Source organism: Drosophila bipectinata, unplaced genomic scaffold (genome assembly GCF_030179905.1).
Source record: "Drosophila bipectinata strain 14024-0381.07 unplaced genomic scaffold, DbipHiC1v2 scaffold_301, whole genome shotgun sequence".
Taxonomy (NCBI): domain Eukaryota; kingdom Metazoa; phylum Arthropoda; class Insecta; order Diptera; family Drosophilidae; genus Drosophila; species Drosophila bipectinata.
Window position 1 is genome coordinate 39,362 of NW_027222955.1, and position 18,458 is coordinate 57,819.

The 18,458-nt window shown below is 39.9% G+C and overlaps 5 protein-coding genes across 9 annotated transcripts; 3 read left to right on the forward strand and 2 right to left on the reverse strand.

Annotated features, from left to right (window-relative positions):
• Positions 1 to 388: 388 nt before the first annotated feature.
• On the reverse strand, positions 389 to 2,672 carry LOC138927534 (E3 SUMO-protein ligase ZBED1-like). The gene is made up of 4 exons (XM_070282790.1): positions 2,630 to 2,672; positions 2,495 to 2,564; positions 666 to 2,269; positions 389 to 614 (listed from the first exon to the last, which is right to left on the reverse strand). The coding sequence occupies exons 2-4, from the start codon at positions 2,511 to 2,513 to the stop codon at positions 417 to 419; spliced, it is 1,821 nt and encodes a 606-aa protein (XP_070138891.1). The 5' UTR covers positions 2,514 to 2,564; positions 2,630 to 2,672; the 3' UTR covers positions 389 to 416.
• An 86-nt stretch (positions 2,673 to 2,758) lies between these two features.
• Positions 2,759 to 7,764, forward strand: Nup154 (nuclear pore complex protein Nup154). The gene is made up of 12 exons (XM_017243743.3): positions 2,759 to 2,994; positions 3,055 to 3,217; positions 3,277 to 3,770; positions 3,828 to 4,000; positions 4,056 to 5,005; positions 5,065 to 5,307; positions 5,370 to 5,531; positions 5,589 to 6,135; positions 6,198 to 6,720; positions 6,780 to 7,246; positions 7,308 to 7,430; positions 7,497 to 7,764. Exons 1-12 carry the CDS (start codon positions 2,896 to 2,898, stop codon positions 7,627 to 7,629), a joined length of 4,077 nt encoding a protein of 1,358 aa, XP_017099232.3. The 5' UTR covers positions 2,759 to 2,895; the 3' UTR covers positions 7,630 to 7,764.
• On the reverse strand, positions 7,732 to 8,977 carry LOC108126951 (Arginine methyltransferase 8). Its single transcript, XM_017243744.3, has 2 exons — positions 8,844 to 8,977; positions 7,732 to 8,781 (listed from the first exon to the last, which is right to left on the reverse strand). Exons 1-2 carry the CDS (start codon positions 8,883 to 8,885, stop codon positions 7,792 to 7,794), a joined length of 1,032 nt encoding a protein of 343 aa, XP_017099233.2. The 5' UTR covers positions 8,886 to 8,977; the 3' UTR covers positions 7,732 to 7,791.
• A 189-nt stretch (positions 8,978 to 9,166) lies between these two features.
• Positions 9,167 to 11,052, forward strand: LOC108126850 (Heparan sulfate 2-O-sulfotransferase). Its single transcript, XM_017243591.3, is given in 5 exon segments — positions 9,167 to 9,429; positions 9,487 to 9,823; positions 9,878 to 10,016; positions 10,076 to 10,396; positions 10,398 to 11,052. Coding segments are annotated over 5 exon segments (1,071 nt in total). The 5' UTR covers positions 9,167 to 9,302; the 3' UTR covers positions 10,545 to 11,052.
• Positions 11,053 to 12,159: 1,107 nt separating this feature from the next.
• LOC108126851 (alpha-tocopherol transfer protein-like) lies at positions 12,160 to 18,166 on the forward strand. Of its 5 annotated transcripts, none has more exons than XM_070282795.1 (6): positions 15,089 to 15,224; positions 15,916 to 16,063; positions 16,264 to 16,443; positions 17,023 to 17,117; positions 17,173 to 17,326; positions 17,389 to 18,166. In XM_070282795.1, exons 2-6 carry the CDS (start codon positions 16,060 to 16,062, stop codon positions 17,874 to 17,876), a joined length of 921 nt encoding a protein of 306 aa, XP_070138896.1. In that variant the 5' UTR covers positions 15,089 to 15,224; positions 15,916 to 16,059; the 3' UTR covers positions 17,877 to 18,166. The 5 variants fall into 5 exon arrangements, with proteins under 5 accessions (XP_017099084.2, XP_017099081.2, XP_070138897.1 ...); XM_017243594.3 differs by having other exon boundaries at positions 15,090 to 15,208; XM_017243595.3 differs by lacking the exons at positions 15,089 to 15,224; positions 15,916 to 16,063 and adding an exon at positions 12,160 to 12,409.
• Positions 18,167 to 18,458: the final 292 nt, after the last annotated feature.

An 18,458-nucleotide genomic window follows, 5' to 3' on the forward strand; every position in this document is an offset into this window, starting at 1 on the left:
CATTAGCTTTATGTTTATCTGAAACGATTTTGGTATATTATTCATTTTATTAATATAAGGGACGGCTTTAAAAAAAACTATATTAAATTAGTTACTTACTAAAAAAATAATAAATAAATAGATTGTTTTTGTTACTCTTCATTTTAAAATAAAACTATTTAAAACAGATACTGTCGTTGTTTTACGCAAAAAGATACTATCGTAGCCATGGCGCAAAATCCCGAAATTAGTGTTGAAAAGGGTGGCAACATTTGCCTAAATGTCTCACCTTTAGGCGGGAGCGTGGGTTAGAGCTGGAAAAACATCGATGTTGGCCACAATCGATGTTGTCGATGTTTTGGGATGAAAACATCGATTATAATCGATTATCGAAAAAAAAAAACAAATATTTTTTTTGCCGTTTAAATTAATATTATTTAATTGAGATCAGAAAGGAAACTGTTTTTGTTCAAAAATAACAACTTATTCACTATATTTGGTTTTAGAGAACTCCTACGCTCACTAATGACTTGACCAGCTTTGCTGAAGATCCTCTCGGACGCCGTGGAGGATGCTGGAACGCAAAAGTATTGCTTCGCTATGCTTTTTAAAGCTTCCATGGAATCTGGGCATGTCTATAAAAAATAACCATTAGATTTAAAAGGATAAATTGTACAATTTCAAACCTTGTAGAACTCTAGGGGCTCGACGTTTTCCGGGGAATTTGGGGCCTCCAAATACTGCCTCAGAGCTATAATAGCGTCTGTCCTGGTCGACTTCGATTTAACAGCTACTTTTTGCTGTAGGAACGTAAATTTTTTCTTTTCCGGTTCTGGATTTGGTGGTGTTGGAGGATCGTGCTGTGTTTTGGACAATGTGTTGAACAACTCGTTTTCTAAAGCCTTAGCCGCTTGGTCTGCATTTGATTGAGACAGAAACCCATCTTTTTTAAACCTTGAGTCCAGAATAGTTGCCACTCTTGGGACTGTTCTTGCTTCATAATGGGCGAAACGCTCTGGCATACGAGCCGTTAAAAAATCGAAAATTGATTTCCCCTCTGTAGTTTTAATGTTTGGCTTAATATCAACCATCTTTTTATTTAATTCGCAAATGACAGGAATTAATATTGATATTGAAGCGTTCTTTTCTTGGGAAATTGACCTTGTAGCGTGCTCAAAAGGCTCCAAAATGTTTGCAAAGTCTTCTAAAAAAAAGATGTCCTCTGCTGAGAACGGCTGTGGGGCTTTTGGTGTGACCAGAAGCACTGTTGAAATGTGGTCATTTGTGGCTAATATGCGCTGCACCATGTAAAGAGCAGAGTTCCAGCGGGTGGGAACCTCTTGGACTAAGCTATATGCTTTTTTAGAACCTTGGGCCTGCTTAAACTTTTCATAAGCAATCGTGCTGCTTTTAAAAAAAGACACTATACGTTTACATTTTGATATGGACGGAGACACCATTGGGAGCTTCAGCACTTCCTGGACCAGCAGGTTAATGGTATGTGCGAAGCATGGCAAGTGCTTTAACTCCAAATTTCTACAGGCCTTTACCATGCTCGCGTCATTATCAGTGACAATAGTTGTCACTTTTCTAAGTAAATCCCACTCGGTTAATACGCTTTTTAAAGAAGCCGCTATTGTATCGGCTGAATGGCTTGTTGGAGTTATCAACTTATCCGTTGATAAAACTGCCGATTGGAGATCAAATTTGGATGAAATAAAGTGAACAGTCACTGTAATATACCCTTCATTGGCTTTTGACGTCCAGCAATCCGTTGTAATGCCAACGTGCTCCACTTGGTTTAAAACGTCTTGGAGTTTGATCCTTAAGGCCTCGTATTCGCTTTTAAGGGTAACATTACGCATATGCGTTTTGCTTGGCAGCTTATACATCGGATCCAAGGTTTTTACCAGGTATATAAAACCTGGATCCGTTACTACGCTAAATGGTTGCACATCTTTGGCTATCATTTTTAAAACAGCTTTGTCAATTGCAGCCTTCCGTGCAGAGCCATTTTCATATTGCTTCGTTTTGTTTAAGAACTTGTCCATACATGGCGACAGCGAACTGGGATTGTTTTGCACACTGTCTAAATGATGAGCAGTATTTAAGTGCTGCATTAAATTGCTAGTATTTCCCGAAGTCTTATAGACTTTACCACATTTCAAACAAGTCGCTGTTTGATTTGACCCTTTTTTGAAAAATTCCCATACCTTTGATATTTCCTTTTTTGTCCGCTTGGGACTCGGTATGTTTTCATCGTTCTCGTTGTCCAACACAGTTCCGGTTCCTGTATTAAAAGAAATAAGTGTTAATTAGTTAATTAAAGAATGTATGTACATATAATCCGTGTACTACATATGTACACGTATGTGAAAAAGGGAGAATACATACATACTCGCATGTACATGTACACATGCATGCATGCAAGTTTATTCGCACACTAACATATACATACATATACATACATGTGTACGCATTTTGCATAAAATTATGTATATTTCAGTTAACTTACTTTTAATGAACTTGTCCATAACGCAAGCACTTTGCCACCAACACCACCAATATAGTTCACTATAAAATCACTATAAATTCAAGTAAAATAGATTAGTTTTTGTAAAAATTGCGCAAAGATTTTTTCTCTGCTTACCACGCTTTCTGTTTCTCGCTTGCAAGTGACGATAATCGATGTTTCCAGAAAACAATCGATGTTAAAAATATTTTTGGCAACATCGATAACATCGATGTTACATCGATGTTTTTTCCACCTCTAGCGTGGGTACATTATCATTACCGGCCTTACACTACGAATTTGGACGGTTTATCACCGGCTTACAATATTTATTTACTGTCGTGCTTCGCCCAGTCCGCCCACTTTAAGTCTCCAAACGCTCCGCCACAAAAAACAATAACACAATGGCCGCAACACAGTCGCAGCCCGACTTTCTGACGACGGCGGGAAATATGCTGGAATTCCACGAAAATATGGACAGGAACAAGCCGGGACTCCTTGAAGTGAGTGCAGCGTGGGTATCTTTAGTATACCACTAATACTAATTAATTATTTTCCTGCAGCTAACAGGTGTCAGTCAACACGGCAGAGCGACAACCAGCGGGCTTAATGATTACGACTACCAAAGCCTTACATTCATGAAATCGGACGAAACACATAACCTACAACAACTGCGAACGATTAGCAAGTCCAGTATACCCAACGAGATCCTGGAACACTTCAAACGTACGAATAATTAAATTAAAAATGTAATTTTTGGTAAAAAACCATATAATTTCTTGCAGACATAAAATGCCACTGTACAATGGGACTCTTCCCGGAAATCGGTCGCGCCTGGCTAACCATTGACTCGGAGATATACATTTGGACCTTTAATCAAGCCCGGGATGTCGCCTACTACGATGGCCTAAGCCACCTAATCGTTAGTGTGGGTCTGGTCAAGCCAAGAGACGGGGTTTTTGTGAATGACGTGAAGTACCTCTTGGTGCTTACCACACCCATCGAGGTAATTGTACTGGGCGTCACCTTTGCGGAGAACGCTTACAAAGAAATGCAACTGATGAACAGGCCTATATTCGTCGTTGGTACGGACAACGTTTCCATCAGTGTAATCAAGGGATCCGAGGACGGACGAATTTTTATGGGTGGTCGCGATGGATGTCTGTATGAGTTTTTCTACCAGGCAGAGTCCACTTGGTTCGGCAAACGTTGTAAAAAGGTCAATCTCTCACAGGGATACGTGTCTCTCATGGTCCCCAGCTTTCTGAAAGTTTTTTCGGTAAATAATCTTAAAAAAAAACTATTTCTTCCATGATTTTGATTGATTATTTTGTAGGAAACGGATCCCATTGAACGCATTGAGATTGATAATAGCAGAAAGCTGCTTTATTTGCTCACGGAAAAAGGATCGATCGAAGCCTGGGATATTGGAAGGGATTACACGCATGCCAGAAGGCTGGGAAGAATGACACAAAACGATATGGCAAGCCAAGCAGTTGGTTTAATAACGTACGTTTTGTGGTGTCTATTTCATTGAGCAAAAGTAACTTTTTCTTCATTTTAGTACCTTGGATCCATCCATATTCAAGAGTGTCAAAGCCATTTGCCCTCTCACCGCCGATGACTCAGACAAACTGCACCTCATGGCCGTCACACAGTGTGGTGTGGGGCTATATTTCTCCACAAAATCGCTAAATGCACAAACCGGCCCGCCATCAGATAATGTCCTCTATGGTCAGTCCAACCAAGTATCAATATTGGCAGAAACAGAACCTCCAAAAGGACTATACTTGTATCATGTACGGCTCCCGCCCGGGCACACGCCCAACGCCACCACCAACAAACCAAAGCAAGTACATGCCGCATTTTACACGGAGGGCACCATGCTGATGATCACAACGCAACAGCAAGAGCAGGATCTGCTGTGGTCAGTTAGCTCGGCACCGTCAGTGAACTTCCCTTACCTGGTAGAATCCACGGCGCTGGAGAGCCTGGACGGAGTGGTTTGGGGTATGGCTGAAGTCGAAGAGCCGTCGCAGTCAAAGCTAAAGTCCCCTTTGAACAGCGCAAGATCCTCGAGGAAAGTGGCATTGTTGACCAATCAGGGCACCCAAATCATAGAGCTGCTGAAAATGGCCGACATCCTAATGCAGATCCTGCTGGCGTGTAATGGTCCTCATCACGAAGAGGTTAAAATGTTCTTCCACTCAAAGAACCAGCGCGAGGCCTGCGTTACCGCTCTTCTGCTGGCCACATCGGAGCGGTATCGCGGCGGTGAAATCCACCTGTGGGCCACCCAAGCGTTTATGCTGTACGGCGGTGAACCGTGCTTCCAGCACCAAAAGTTCGCCAGCGCCAATAACCGCAATGTGGCCAACCAAACCCTCGGTCCAAGTCCCAACGTTTCGGTCGCAAGGGATCGTTTACTTATGTACATGTCTACGCCCATGCCAAATACCGGAGCGGCTGGCAATTCTTTTCCAGCTTCGCAGTACAATGTGCCACTTAGTCCTAGTAAGTCAAGGGAATATCCTAAAAAAAGGATAATCTTAATTAAATATTATTTTTTTAAGTTGGAATCAATCAGCAAACGCAACAGCCATCCGTTAATAACGAAAATTCTCCGATCATCTTCTCTGCCAAACACGACGGATTGTACCTGTACGTTGGCAGGATGCTGCGTCCCATTTGGCAAATGCGTTGCGTGGATGATAACTTTTGCTCCAAACTGCAAGTGCAGGATTGTGATGGTTTGCTTTGTGATCTACTAGCCTTGCGGAGTTTCTTGGAAGCTCACTCGGTTCATGATATTTCCAGTAAGTTGCCACAGACATAAACCATTTTGTATCAACAAATAATATGATATGCTTGTTTATAGCTTCGAATCGTGCCCCGTTTGAAAGCCATATAGATCGGACCAGCGGGTACAGTAACATCTTAATAAACAACAGCCACATGCCCCTTACAGAACAAAGAAATTTAAGCGAGCAGGCTCAGGTGGAAGAGAAGCGATCCCTCTCGTCTCTCAATCTGTTTATAAGTAAGGTTCTAAGTCAAGATTCGAAATTCAATTTTCTAACTAAGCATTTCCTTACAGAACACGCCTGCGAGGTTATATCACTTTGGAGTATCTTAACCCACCACCCGTTCCAGCAGATATGCCTGCAACTTAGCCCCGAGCAGAAAAAGATGTTGAAGTGTTGCTCTTTCCGTGATCTCTTCCTGACCCGGTCGGAGGTGTGCGCATTTTTGATTATTTCGCTAATAAATCTATACCTCAAGGACAAGGCGGGTGTGAGCGACGTATCAGCCAAATTGCGCGACAAATGCCCCAATCTCTATAGACACGAGGACGCAGTGACGTCCAAGGCCACCGAGCTGCTAATGACCGCTAAGAATTCCACATCCCGAAGCGAAAAGGAGCAATGCTTGCGCACCACTCTGCACATATGCAAGGAAGCAGCTCCAACTCTTCCACTGCACAGTATTTGTCAACAATTTATTTCCGCGGACTTCTTTGAAGGAGTTGTCGAACTTACAGCCGTATGTGCAGCCAAGAGTGACCCCGAAGAAGTTGGTATACACTTCTATAATAACGGCGAGCCCACAGAGGATCGCGAGGGCTACACTTGTTATGCCACAAGGTGAGTTTAAACCTCTTACTAGTTGAAACCCTCGAAGTAAAAGTACCATTATTTTTTTTCAGAATGAATTACTATAAAGAAGTGCAAATGATGCTGGACCATGTGTACCAAACATCTTGCAATAAAAAAACTATGCAGGAACAAGCGCAATCTCACATTCAACCCAAAAGTGTTCCATCTACAAAGAGTTCTACGAAGCAAACGATCCAAAAAATTGTGTCACAAACTCTTCAAATCAAAGACCCTTTAATACATGTCACCCTATACGAATGGCTTCTGGCCCACGAAATGTTGAGCGAATTATTGGAAGTTGTGGAGCCATCGCTGGGCGAGTTCCTGCGACGCAGCGTATCGAGAAACGCTGAAAATGTTATTCTGATTGACTTACTGTGGAAATATTACGAAAAGAACGGGCATCATGCCCAGGCCGCTCAGATTCTGGATAACTTGGCAATGACTAGAAGCGAGAATATAACTCTGGAACAGCGCATTGAGTATTTGGTGCGGGCTGTAATGTGTATGCGAAATGGAAACGTTGGTTCTTCAATAACTAATGGAATCTTTCTCAAGGAACTGGAAGATAAGGTAAGTCACTGGTCTAACCTGAAGAAAGTCTTTTTATTGATCTATAAATTATTATACAGCTGGACATTGCACGAGTCCAAAAAGGTGTGCTGGCGGATATGAGAGCACTGGCCAGTAGAAATATCGAAGCCGCCTCAGCCGTTAAGGAGTTAAACTTTGCTCTGTACGATATCACACAATTATATCAGCATTTTGCGGAACCCTTCAATCTATGGGAATGCCAATTGTCTATATTGAACTGCTCCCATCACAATGATCCACTGCTGATTGAGTCAGTATGGGGTAATATAATAAACAGCATTGTAGAAGAGCCGGGAACAACGCATGAACGGAGTGTTAGATTGTTCACAAAGATGGAGCTTTTAGTTCGTGAATATGGAGAATCGGGAGCTTGTTTCCCGTTTGCATTTCTTATCAGGGAGCTAGAAATTAAAGCCTGCCAACTGAAATTGCCCGAAGGAATAGTGCCAGAGAAACTGGTGACAATGAATCTAGATGTTGAGCTACTTCTAGAATACTATTCAAGGTATTTACAAATATTTTTTGCTTTGGAAGTTTGATCTTTAATAGTCATATTACTCTTTCAGAATGATATCCATGAACGAGCGAGTGTGGGCCAACGAGGGTAACGAATGGCATTTAATACAATCCGCCATTCGGGTGGTCTCCCTTCTAGCAGACAACGCACAAACTATTTGGTACCGATCCAAGTAAGTTAATGAAATCAAAATTGTTTAAAGATCGTTCTAGGTAATATGTGAATGTGTTTTTTTCAGAAGAAGGATTATTGGCAAGGCCCAGGATATTGTGGCGGGCTGCTTAAATATTTGTTACCAAAAGCCCGATACCAATCGTCTGCAGCACTCTCTCAAGGAACTTCAAAGTCGACTGCAGCGGCTATTAATTTAAACTTTAGAGCCCCCCTTTTTTTGTCTTAAAGTGCATAATATGATTGAATTGAAAAAACTTGGATTAGATGTTAAGTTTGACTGAGATATATGTGTTTGTATTAAAGGTGTTAAAATAAAATGATTTCCTATATAACCTTATTTGTCCCATAATGCTCAGCACTCACGAGGTGTCCATCATTTTAAGGTGGGCTTCCGTCAAGATGCATTTGGTCATATGGCAGGAGCAAGGCACTGGGTGTTCCTCGATCTGCGGATCAAGTTGGTCCACCTCTAAGTTGTATTTCCGTGCATCGTCTCCACTACGCCTCATACAGATTTTGAATGCAACCGGCTCTCGTTCCTCCATATTTTCGCAGATCTCCTCGGGCAGCACCAGTACAACCTGTTTCCAGTGTGTCAACGGAGCGTCTGGCGCTGTGCTCAGCACAACAGAGTTTTCGCCTGGAAAACGCACCTCAAACCAAATACAGAACCCTTGATGGTTTCCGCTTTTTTGAAGAGCCAACACATCCTTGAACTCAATGCAGTCCAGCTCGTTAACAGTCACATCCAGCAGATTCATCCAGTGGAAAACTACGCCCTCGTGGAGCAGATCTTTCGGTTCCACCGGCAGTACCGAGGGTTTTGATGACTTTTGTGCTCTTAATTTACTGGCAAAGGTGGTCATTTTGATGCCATCCACATCGTTCCAATCATCATAGAGCGCCGGCACGGAGCATGGAGCCACGAAGATGGTGCATTCGCTGGGAAAGAGAAGTCCATCCTCCTTCAGAAACTGGTCCCTTGCATACAAAACAGAGTCCAGCATGCCCTCATGCAGCAGATAGAAGCCCATCCATTCGGATACAATGATGTCTACCTTCTCAGCATTGGATGGTAGCACAAATTCCTCTACTCGGGAGTTAATAACCTTGACAATATCTGTTAAGCCATTATCCTCGATCAGATCCAGGGCTACTTTGGTGGCCACATTGGAAGCCTCTATGGCGTAGACCAGACGAGCTCCAGCTTTGGCACAAAACGCAGACAGGATACCTGTGCCGGCGCCCACGTCCATTACGATCTTGTCCTTAAAAAGTTCTTTATTGCCCAGAATAGCTTCAAAGTAGGCGGCTTGCCGGGGACGATCCCTCAGCATTAGCTCATGGATCTAAAATTATGTTTATTTTGAATTACTTCTGATTACTCCAATTATTTTTTCAAAAAGCTCACCTCCAAGTTTTCATATTCTGTGAAATAGGTATTTGTCGCCATGTCTGCCCAGGTTACAGGACCTTATCAGAACAGGTAAATATTTCAAAACAACGTGCTGAGTTTTTTATGCACGTTTAAAAATGATGTTGCCAGACTGTTCGCTTAGACCACAAAACAATTAAATTTAATAAATTAAAATATAAAATAATATTACTTTTTATAATTCTTTATTGTTTTATGTATAAAATGGTTTATTTAAAAGGCAAAAATAGATTATAAATTATTTAAAATTTCTAATCCTTTTTATAACAGCACTTTTCAACACTACCCCAGCAGCTGTTTTCAGCGCTGACCAGCACAGCTTCAAGTATTTTGCTGAAAATTCTGACAACAAAAAATGCAAAATATAAAAAAGGGCTAAAGAAGTAGCCTGAAATGGTAATAAACTTTTCCAACTAATAAGCACCCGGCAGAGGCATGTCCAGGAAAATGCTCAAGATGTGGATTCTGCAGCGACCCGTGCACTGGGTGCTTTTGATCGCTCTGTGTGTTCTTACATGCGGTGGATATTGGTTGATCTGGTCGGAGATTCGCCTGGAACATGGTATACCCCATGAATATCATACTTTTATCGTTAATCCTAATTTAATTCCCTTTTTAGCGCTAAAGCCACTGTCCAAACTGACTGCTGGGGGCCGCGCCCTGGCTCAATCGCTGGTCCCTGATCCACGCGGCCCATCTGCGGATGATTTTGACTTTGAGGAGCAACTGGTGGTGCTGTACAATCGTGTACCAAAGACGGGATCCACCAGCTTCGTCAATATCGCGTACGATCTGTGCAAGCCAAACAAGTACCATGTACTGCATATCAATGTGACTGCCAATATGCATGTCCTGTCTCTGCCCAACCAAATTCAATTTGTTCGGAATGTTTCCAAGTGGCATGAAATGAAGCCAGCTCTTTACCATGGTCACATGGCTTATCTGGACTTTTCCAAGTATGTGCTTCTAGTTTGAATACCTTACTATGTATTAAATATTTTCTCTTCCAGGTTTCAAGTCGCTCACAAGCCCATATATATTAACCTAGTTCGTAAGCCTCTGGATAGACTTGTATCCTACTATTACTTCCTACGCTTCGGCGACAACTATCGACCGAATTTAGTACGCAAGAAGGCTGGCAATAAAATAGTAAGCACATATCTAGACACCTTGGTATCTAAGGAATATATATTTTACTTAATTTTCAGACCTTCGATGAGTGCGTGGTGCAAAAGCAACCCGACTGTGATCCAAAGAATATGTGGCTGCAAATACCCTTCTTCTGCGGCCATGCTGCCGAGTGCTGGGAACCCGGCAGCGCTTGGGCTTTGGACCAGGCCAAGCGGAATCTGGTCAACGAATATTTTCTAGTCGGAGTCACCGAGCAGATGTACGAGTTTGTGGATCTACTCGAAAGATCACTGCCCAGAATATTTCACGGCTTTCGCGAGCACTAGCAAAATTCAAATAAATCTCATTTGCGCGTGACGTCATCGAAGTTGCCGCCAAGCGAGTCAACCATAAAAGCGATTGAAAAGACAAAGATCTGGCAGATGGAAAACGATCTGTATGAGTTTGCGTTGGCCCAGTTTGAGTTCAACAAAAAAAAGCTTATGCAGCCGGACAACAAGCACTTGCAAAAGTTTATGTACGAAAAGATTCGGCCAAAATGATTGACAAGGCACAAACGAAGTCGCAGAAACCGAACTATGATGACTTCACTTTCTTAGAGATCTGACAGCTGGCAGCGCAGGATTTTTGCATTGTAAATACGTAACCACCACAGTTTGAGTTTGAATTCTACTTAATTCGAATTCATAAGTGAACCTAAAGACTTTAGCATTGAATATCGTTGGCATATTAATCAATCTTTTGTATGTAGTCTAAGCATTACCCTTGTATAACATCCAAAAAGGCTTTCTAGTTGAATGTAAGCAATATCTAGCAACAATTGTCTGCACAATATCTCTTGATTTAGTCAAATCTATGTTTTATACTCGACAATACAATGCAATGATGAATTAAGAGATACATTTTTGTAGAATCTGTAAGTGTAAGTTTATGAATATCGGATGTAAATCTTATATAGATCGATTCTCATTAAATGTAAATGACCCACAACTATATGATAACGATTCTATGTGGATCTTGACATTTAAATTAAATGCATGTAAATAGTTGATAATTGATTTTATATTTTCCCCGTTGTGCGTATCAACAGCTGTTGATGGGGATTGCGTGTTTGCAAATTGATTTATTCTGTCGTTGGATTACTTTTAACTTTCAGCAAGCTGTACTTTGTCTAAACTAATTGCAATTGGCTGGGTGTCGAAATTCCGGCGGACTTTAAAAGCTGACGTAGCTCCATGGGCGAAGGTGACTGACTGACGGATCGACTGGCTGACGGCAAGGCGGTCCGACACGGAGAATGGGCTCAAGCAAGTGCAAGAAAATAAAATTGAAATACATTTGTGAAACGGAAAGCAGCTTAATTAATTGCTCGCGCTTGAAACTAAAAGCAAATGAGCTTGCATTACCCATCGCCCGTCAGTTGATCACTTGATCGTGGATCGCGGACACGCAACTCGAAAGTAGCTATACTACCAGCCACACGGCTTAGATCTTAAGCTTAGACCAATCCCGCGCTGCCGTTAAAAGTGTGATAACCGAAGTATTAACAACCCGTGCGGCAAAAGCTTTATAACACGTTAGTTACTCAGCCGCCGAGGCGATTAGTCTTTGAACTACTTGTCTAAGGAGCGTTCAAAAGTTCAAGACTCATTACGTCCAAGTCGCGTTTAGTTACATAAAAGGTAACTAGCAGAAGCTTAATCGTGGTACACTGCGCCAAAAAGTTACAGTTTCACTATGGTTTTTATTGGAAAAGATACTCAAACAATGAGATACAAAGTTTATCAAAAAATATAATATATAAAATCAAGTGTTTATATTATTTTTTAATAAAACCCATAATACAATCGAGTACCAAGTGAATTAAAAGTGCTATAAAGAACAAATCTGATAACTTTTAAAGACCGATTGTGAAGTTACTTAAATATCACATTTAATAATGTTAATTGCTGTATAGAAAAGATTAAGTCGCTTACACAGGAAGAAATTATTCCCCCATTTCAATGTGAAACTGTTAAACATTTTATGGAAAAACTCCATTGACTTTTGAACTTGACTTTGGCAAAGAAACCCCCAAAAACTTAAAATCTCCATAGCTTATTCGCAACGTGCTGTTTTATGCTTTTTTTTTTTAGGTCTCGACTCTGACCACTTATAATGACCTATTAAATCGTGTTGGCCTTATAAACCCGACTATTCTGGTTGACGTACATTTCTTGATAACTTTGTTATATGTGTACTGACCGTCGTACATTAAAAGGGGCGGGTATAAAATGAATTGACAAGTGGCTTTATATTTCCAGTTCATAATCGCGATTCAAGCTCACTAGATCAGAGCCAGAAGAACTAACTGAAAGGCTACATACCTTAAAAAAGGTATACTCTTGGATTAGCTGACTTTTTATTATACGGTAAGTTTTAGTTTCGACCTTAAGACGTGTTTTTTTGTTATTTATCTGAATAATTAAATATTCAATGTTTGGTAGTATTTTTCTTAAATTTTGACACATGCTTATAAACAAGATATTTTGAAAAGGAGTGGTTGAAAAAAAGTTTTTTAAGAGTATATTGTCAAGATTATATATATTAAAAAGCAGTGTTTCATTTAAAGAGAGCCTCCTGTATATTATAAAGCTCATCACTGATTGAGTGTTTTTTCGCTATACCTTTTCCTAATCAATTTTGCGAGAATTCCTTTTTACACGCGTGGTTTTTTTTTGTTCGTTTGAGAACTGAAAAATAATGTAAAGTTCAGCAGCACATCGGCATTGACCCATTTAATGTCTGTTGTTCGATCCAATACTCCTGGCTTGAACAATTTAACAAAAAAAAAATCAATTATTTGCATTAGCATTTGCATTATTTATTTTCGTTAAAACCGCGTGTTCAGTGTGTAATTGTGTGGCATTTTATTGTTTATTCAATTTGCAACGTCATGACAATGTTGACCGCTGCAGCTGCCATGCACTGCCTGCCCAAATCGGCGGTGGCAGAGGCCCCCGCCTTTCGGGCCAAAGCCCCCTTCTCGGGTAAGATACAGTGAAAACTAGCTGAATAGACAATTATTTTTGGAGAAAAAATTAACAACATGGCATAAATATCATATACTTTTATAATCAATTGCTTTTGTTTAAGTAATTTTATCGCCAATATGAAAATTTTGATTATATTGCAACCTTATACAGATGCAATATTGCAACAGGGCGTGTGTTTCAAAAGTTTCATGTAAAAGTAAAGTCGTGGCAAGAATATTAGTTTACGTTCAACTTCAACATATTTGGTGATTTTTTAAAGAATTTCTTTAAAATTTAATTTATTGATACAATGCATTTAAACTCTTGTTCCAAAAAGATCTGCTTTTCAACCAGAGTGAATCACAATCTAAATATCATCCTTTTTTGATCCTTTTTAAAGGGCATTTCCCTTTACCAAGGTACACCTCTTTATTGTTCGAAAAAATTACTCATTATAGGATGATTACTTTTGAATGTAATGTTTTTTTTGCAGAGTAAGGTCAAAGTACTTGGTGCCTTGGGGTTGCCCTTGCCATTGTTCGATTTCTCAAAAAACAAGTTTCTCATGCGGGATTTTTTTGTACAGTTTTAAACCGAAGGGCGAAAGTTAACATTACAATGGATCTTAAACTACAGAATTTCCCAAAACCCTCAAGCTTACCAGATAAAGTCCATAGCTTTTATGTCCAAAGTCGTACTTTTGACGATTTTGTAGCCATTAGCTTTTGTTCGCTATCATATTAAAAATTAAAAATAGACCGTTCGTGAAAAAGGCCAAAACGAAAACGAGAGTATAACGAAGCGTAAACCATGAATGGCCGAAGTCTGGGCACGTGCGATCGTGCGTTTGAAACGATTTGGCCAAAATCGGGCGTCGAAAATCATCAGTCCACAACTGACAGGGTGCTGGTCTTGCAAAAGTGTTAATTGTACAAAATATTCGACACGTACTGATGGGGTTAGAAAAATAGCAACCATTATACATATATTCCAAATATGAAGTAATTAACTAGATTTAACACTAAACCTTAAAGTTTACAAAGTTTTTACGGTCTATTTGAGATAGTTCTCCATTAGGTTTAGTTTGTAGTTTGTGATAAAGTATAGAATGATTCTTTCGGGGAATATTTCAATATCTTTATTTAAATGTTAAATACATTGTACAGAGCATTAACAGCAAATTAAATACAATTAATAACCTATTTATTTAACCCCATGTGTGAGTTTATCGAACAGGTGTAAGCACTAATTGGCGGAGAGCGAGGCAGCTCTAAAACCGGATAGCCAAGTGTATGGCACAGAGTTTCAGGGTCAGTGTAGGAAATGCCTACCGACCAAGGGATTTTCAACGCCCTGTGCTCTGTGCAATTACACTCGAAGAAAACCCGAATAAATTAAGTGAACCGCGACTCGCCCAACGGCCGCCGTTGGCTGAGAAAATGTTTAAGCTGAAAGCGAAACTGAAACCGGCTTGGAGTTCGGAGTGGCATCATTTCCCAATGATGATGCACCCAGATTTACGCTCGCTCTCCCTCCAAGCGGAATGGATAACTCTCTGCCCTCCACTTGGTGGCTCTCTGGGCTTCGTACACGTGAATGTCATGCTCAAGTTCAAATTTTATCAGTGATGCCAAGTTATTGGTTTTGAATATTTTCGGGTTAAAAACAATGTTTTTTTAAATAAATATTTGGTATAATTTAAATTTATGCTTCAAGATTTCTTAAAAATATTAAATATCTGGGGATTAAACGTTTGTCTGATATTAAGCTTAAACTAAATGAAGTATTATTGAAAAATGTACCTAATCTTTTTACGAAATTTTATTTCTACCCATCATTTAATTGTCATAAAATCTAAAAATAAAAATATTGAAAAACAAAAGCTGGCAAGAATTTCAAATCCGGATCTATAATTTCAAAATATAACCAAAAAACGCATTGTAAGTTTGCTGAAAATTAGCTGATCAGACAGATCTGAACCTAAAGCACATAGGTTTTTGTCTCGCAATCTATTGACGCTCTCATCGCAAATCCAGTTTCAATTCTTGGCCTGGCATAAAATCTCCGCGGCGCGCTTTTGGCCGCAACAGTTTCATCTTGGCTTTTGACGCGTCGCGTTACCTGGTTACCTGGTTGCTTACCCCAGTCCCATCTGGCGGATTACTGTTAGCCATCATCGGCACAAAACAAGTTTCCGTTGGTGTTGTGCTTTGTGTGTACTATTTAAGCGATTTGATTATATTTTGTATTTTCCCAGACAACTGCTTGGCCAAAAACATTTACAATTCATAAATGTCGAGTGTGTGTCACTTATGAATGCCAAAAATATGCGGCTATTTTTTTTTAGCATATCACCTGGCCCATCTAACCACCATCCATGTGGGTAGACTTAGTAGAAATTTTCAATGTCAACCTTTTGTTGCTAATTTTAAAAACTTTTGTAGTTTTAATAGCTCTTTAACTGCGCAACAAGATGGAAAATTTATAACTCTAATTTCTGAATGGGAAACTTTGGATGCTCATTTCTGATTTTCTAAGCGACGGGTTTTCTCAATTAAAACTTGTTCTAGAGTCGAGACTATAATTAAGTTCAAGTAGAACTTGTCAACGCAGTCTAGATAGAGAATTCAGTTCAAGGGGTTTTCATTTATCACCTGCCAATGGAGGAGTCACTGCAAGAACTGCATTAACCCTGATCATCTCGGTAGCTTCAAAGGTGATTTCCGATTTTGGCAAATCTTTTGCTTCATCTTCCGTTATAAGTTGCGAATGTCAAGGTGAAGGTTGGCCAGGTGATCGATAGTTATTCAATGCAGTTTCCCCCTCACTGCCCCTTTGAGCCGGTTCAGAGTCACTTGCCTCATTAATAAATTTAAATTTTCTACCCTCTTACATATAAATAGCGTGCACAATTTATCATTAGACAAACTGAAACTTAAGATCGCGACCCGCTTTGAGCAAATATAATAAAAAAACAAAAAAAAATTAAAGATCAAACAAATTGAAAAATAATTTTAGTAGCTGAACGGAGCAACAACAATTGCAAAATGAGTAAGTGATTGTTAAGTGCAGCAGCCGTCATTATATGGCCAACTAATTGGCAATTGTTGTCAGATTGCTTAGGCATTTTAGTTGGCCAAAGTTCCATGTAAACATGGGACGTTAAAAAAAGATGATAATAACCTGCCCGGGCTTTGGCTCAAAGTACAGAAGCTGATCTGCTAATTGAATATTAATGTCTGCCCTTTCAGGAGTGCCAACGATGTTGTCGGATATCGACCAGCTGCCCCAGATCCAGATGGGCGAGTTTATCCTCCAGTTCGAGCTGGGTGAGCCCACGGCTCATGGCAAGGAGGTGGCCATGAAGGAGCTGCGAGAAACCCCAGAGCGTCAAAAGGAAGCCACCAAGGAGCTGGCAAGGCTTTTGGAGGGTAAGCTATGGTTTCTCGATTTTATTAAACTATATAAAATTATTTGTAGTAAGAATTAGTATGAATTGAAAAAATGATTTGGGAGTTCACAATATGTGTTCTTTATAAGTAATCTGAGATCTCTCATAGATAATTAATTCATAAGAATTAAAATTACATTCCAATCACATAGTTAAGGGCTTTTCTATTATTTATTGAAGCAATGATTATTAAAACTTGTTTAAATCACGTTATCAGAAAGAATTAAATTTTATTTTTAGAATGTTTTATAAAAGATATAGCTACTTAAATCTTTAAAAATGACATTGCCAAGTCCATTCTAAGTACTTATTGAATATCTATTTTTAAACCATATATAATTCGATCTGGCTGTGTGGTAATTCCGTGTCACTAATCACGGGTTGAGGTTAAATGTGGCATGCCCTCGATAAGATTATATGGTATCTACGATTGAACTGCATAACATTCGCTTTGTAATTGCAACTCTAGAACATGATTAGTTTAATAGCGGGGAATTTAAAAGTAAATTGTTAGTTCCGTATTAACGTATTTTTATTTTTTTTTAATCTCTTTTTTTAGCGGAGACTGATTTGCATTATCCCAAGGATAACGAGGAATGGCTGATCCGATTCCTGCGTCCCTGCAAGTATTACCCGGAGAGTGCTCGTGATTTGGTAGGTGTTACTATAAAATCTTTATAAAATAGGCATTAATATGATCCTTTTACAGATCAAAAGGTACTACTCCTTCAAGGTGAAGCACTCGGATGTGTACAACAATCTGAAACCATCTGGTGAGATGAACATTTTCAATCACAACATCCTTACTGTTTTTCCCAATCGCGATCAATTGGGACGCCGTATTTTAGTCCTGGAACTTGGAAGTACGTTATTATAATTTTTAATTAGGTTAAAAAAAATTATTAATTATATTAAAATTTTGTAGAGCGCTGGAAGCACAAGCAGGTCACCCTGGACGAGGTGTTCAAGGGAGCTGTGATCTTCCTGGAGGCCGCCATGCTTGAGCCGGAGACTCAGATCTGCGGAGCAGTCGTCATCTTCGACATGGATGGCCTTAGTCTGCAGCAGACCTGGCAGTTCACACCGCCGTTTGCCAAGCGTATTGTGGACTGGCTGCAGGACTCTGTACCCCTCAGGATCAAGGCTATCCACATTGTCAACCAGCCGAAGATCTTCAATGTGGTGTTCGCCCTGTTCAAGCCCTTCTTGCGGGAGAAACTGAGGAGCAGGATCATCTTCCATGGCACCGACCGCGAATCCTTGCACAAGCACATGTCGCCCAAGTGCCTGCCGGCCGCTTATGGCGGAATCCTCGAATCTAACCGGATCGACAGTGACCAGTGGTATCAGTTGCTTCTCAAATGCGATCCCGAATTCGATGCCATCAACTCATATGGCTACAAGAAGAAGTGATAGGGTTGTCGGCGGCATCAAGTGATAGGGAATCCCCAATTTCCATTACCAAACATATCTGTGCGGCACGCATGCGCACTTTATTGTTAAGCACCCGATCTGTTATACGCTTGTCCTGTTAGAGAATAGCGCCTAGAGTTTGCCGTAGTCATAGATCCTTCGAAGCTTCGATCGAACCCAGCAAAAGTGTTACACATACTTATTACTTATTAAAGTTAATCCGGGGTAAGCGTATTTATATCATACTCTACTTTTATACAAATTGTTGAAATATATAAACACGAAATTTATCCATGATGTTTGTTTTTCAGTTTGTAAGAGTTAGTATTGTTAGTTTTGACTCAACTTTCTTTTTATTTTCCATATAATTTGGCAATAGCACATATAATATATAAAAAATTGTTAAACATGCTTTAACTTGTACAGTTTTTGAGACATTTGTGCTTGTGATTTTATGTATATTTTTGAAAGCTTTTTTTAAAGGCGTGAAGTAACTTTTTTGGCTACAAAGGCACACTGAGATTTTATGTGGGGTTTGTTTTAGTATTATTTAAAAAAGCCTAATTCAAAAAAAAGCAAAAA

Coding starts and splice junctions, on each gene's coding strand:
- LOC138927534 (XM_070282790.1), bottom strand. Junction 615..665: donor AGCCCCTAGAGTTCTACAAG/GTTTGAAATTGT, acceptor TATTTTTTATAG/ACATGCCCAGATTCCATGGA.
- Nup154 (XM_017243743.3), top strand. CDS start 2,896: ATGGCCGCAACACAGTCGCAGCCCGACTTTCTGACGACGGCGGGAAAT. Junction 2,995..3,054: donor ACAAGCCGGGACTCCTTGAA/GTGAGTGCAGCG, acceptor ATTTTCCTGCAG/CTAACAGGTGTCAGTCAACA. Junction 7,431..7,496: donor ACTATTTGGTACCGATCCAA/GTAAGTTAATGA, acceptor TGTTTTTTTCAG/AAGAAGGATTATTGGCAAGG.
- LOC108126951 (XM_017243744.3), bottom strand. CDS start 8,885: ATGGCGACAAATACCTATTTCACAGAATATGAAAACTTGGAG. Junction 8,782..8,843: donor CAGAATATGAAAACTTGGAG/GTGAGCTTTTTG, acceptor ACATAATTTTAG/ATCCATGAGCTAATGCTGAG.
- LOC108126851 (XM_017243592.3), top strand. CDS start 12,934: ATGACAATGTTGACCGCTGCAGCTGCCATGCACTGCCTGCCCAAATCG. Junction 13,028..16,263: donor GGCCAAAGCCCCCTTCTCGG/GTAAGATACAGT, acceptor CTGCCCTTTCAG/GAGTGCCAACGATGTTGTCG. Junction 17,118..17,172: donor CGGAGAGTGCTCGTGATTTG/GTAGGTGTTACT, acceptor ATCCTTTTACAG/ATCAAAAGGTACTACTCCTT.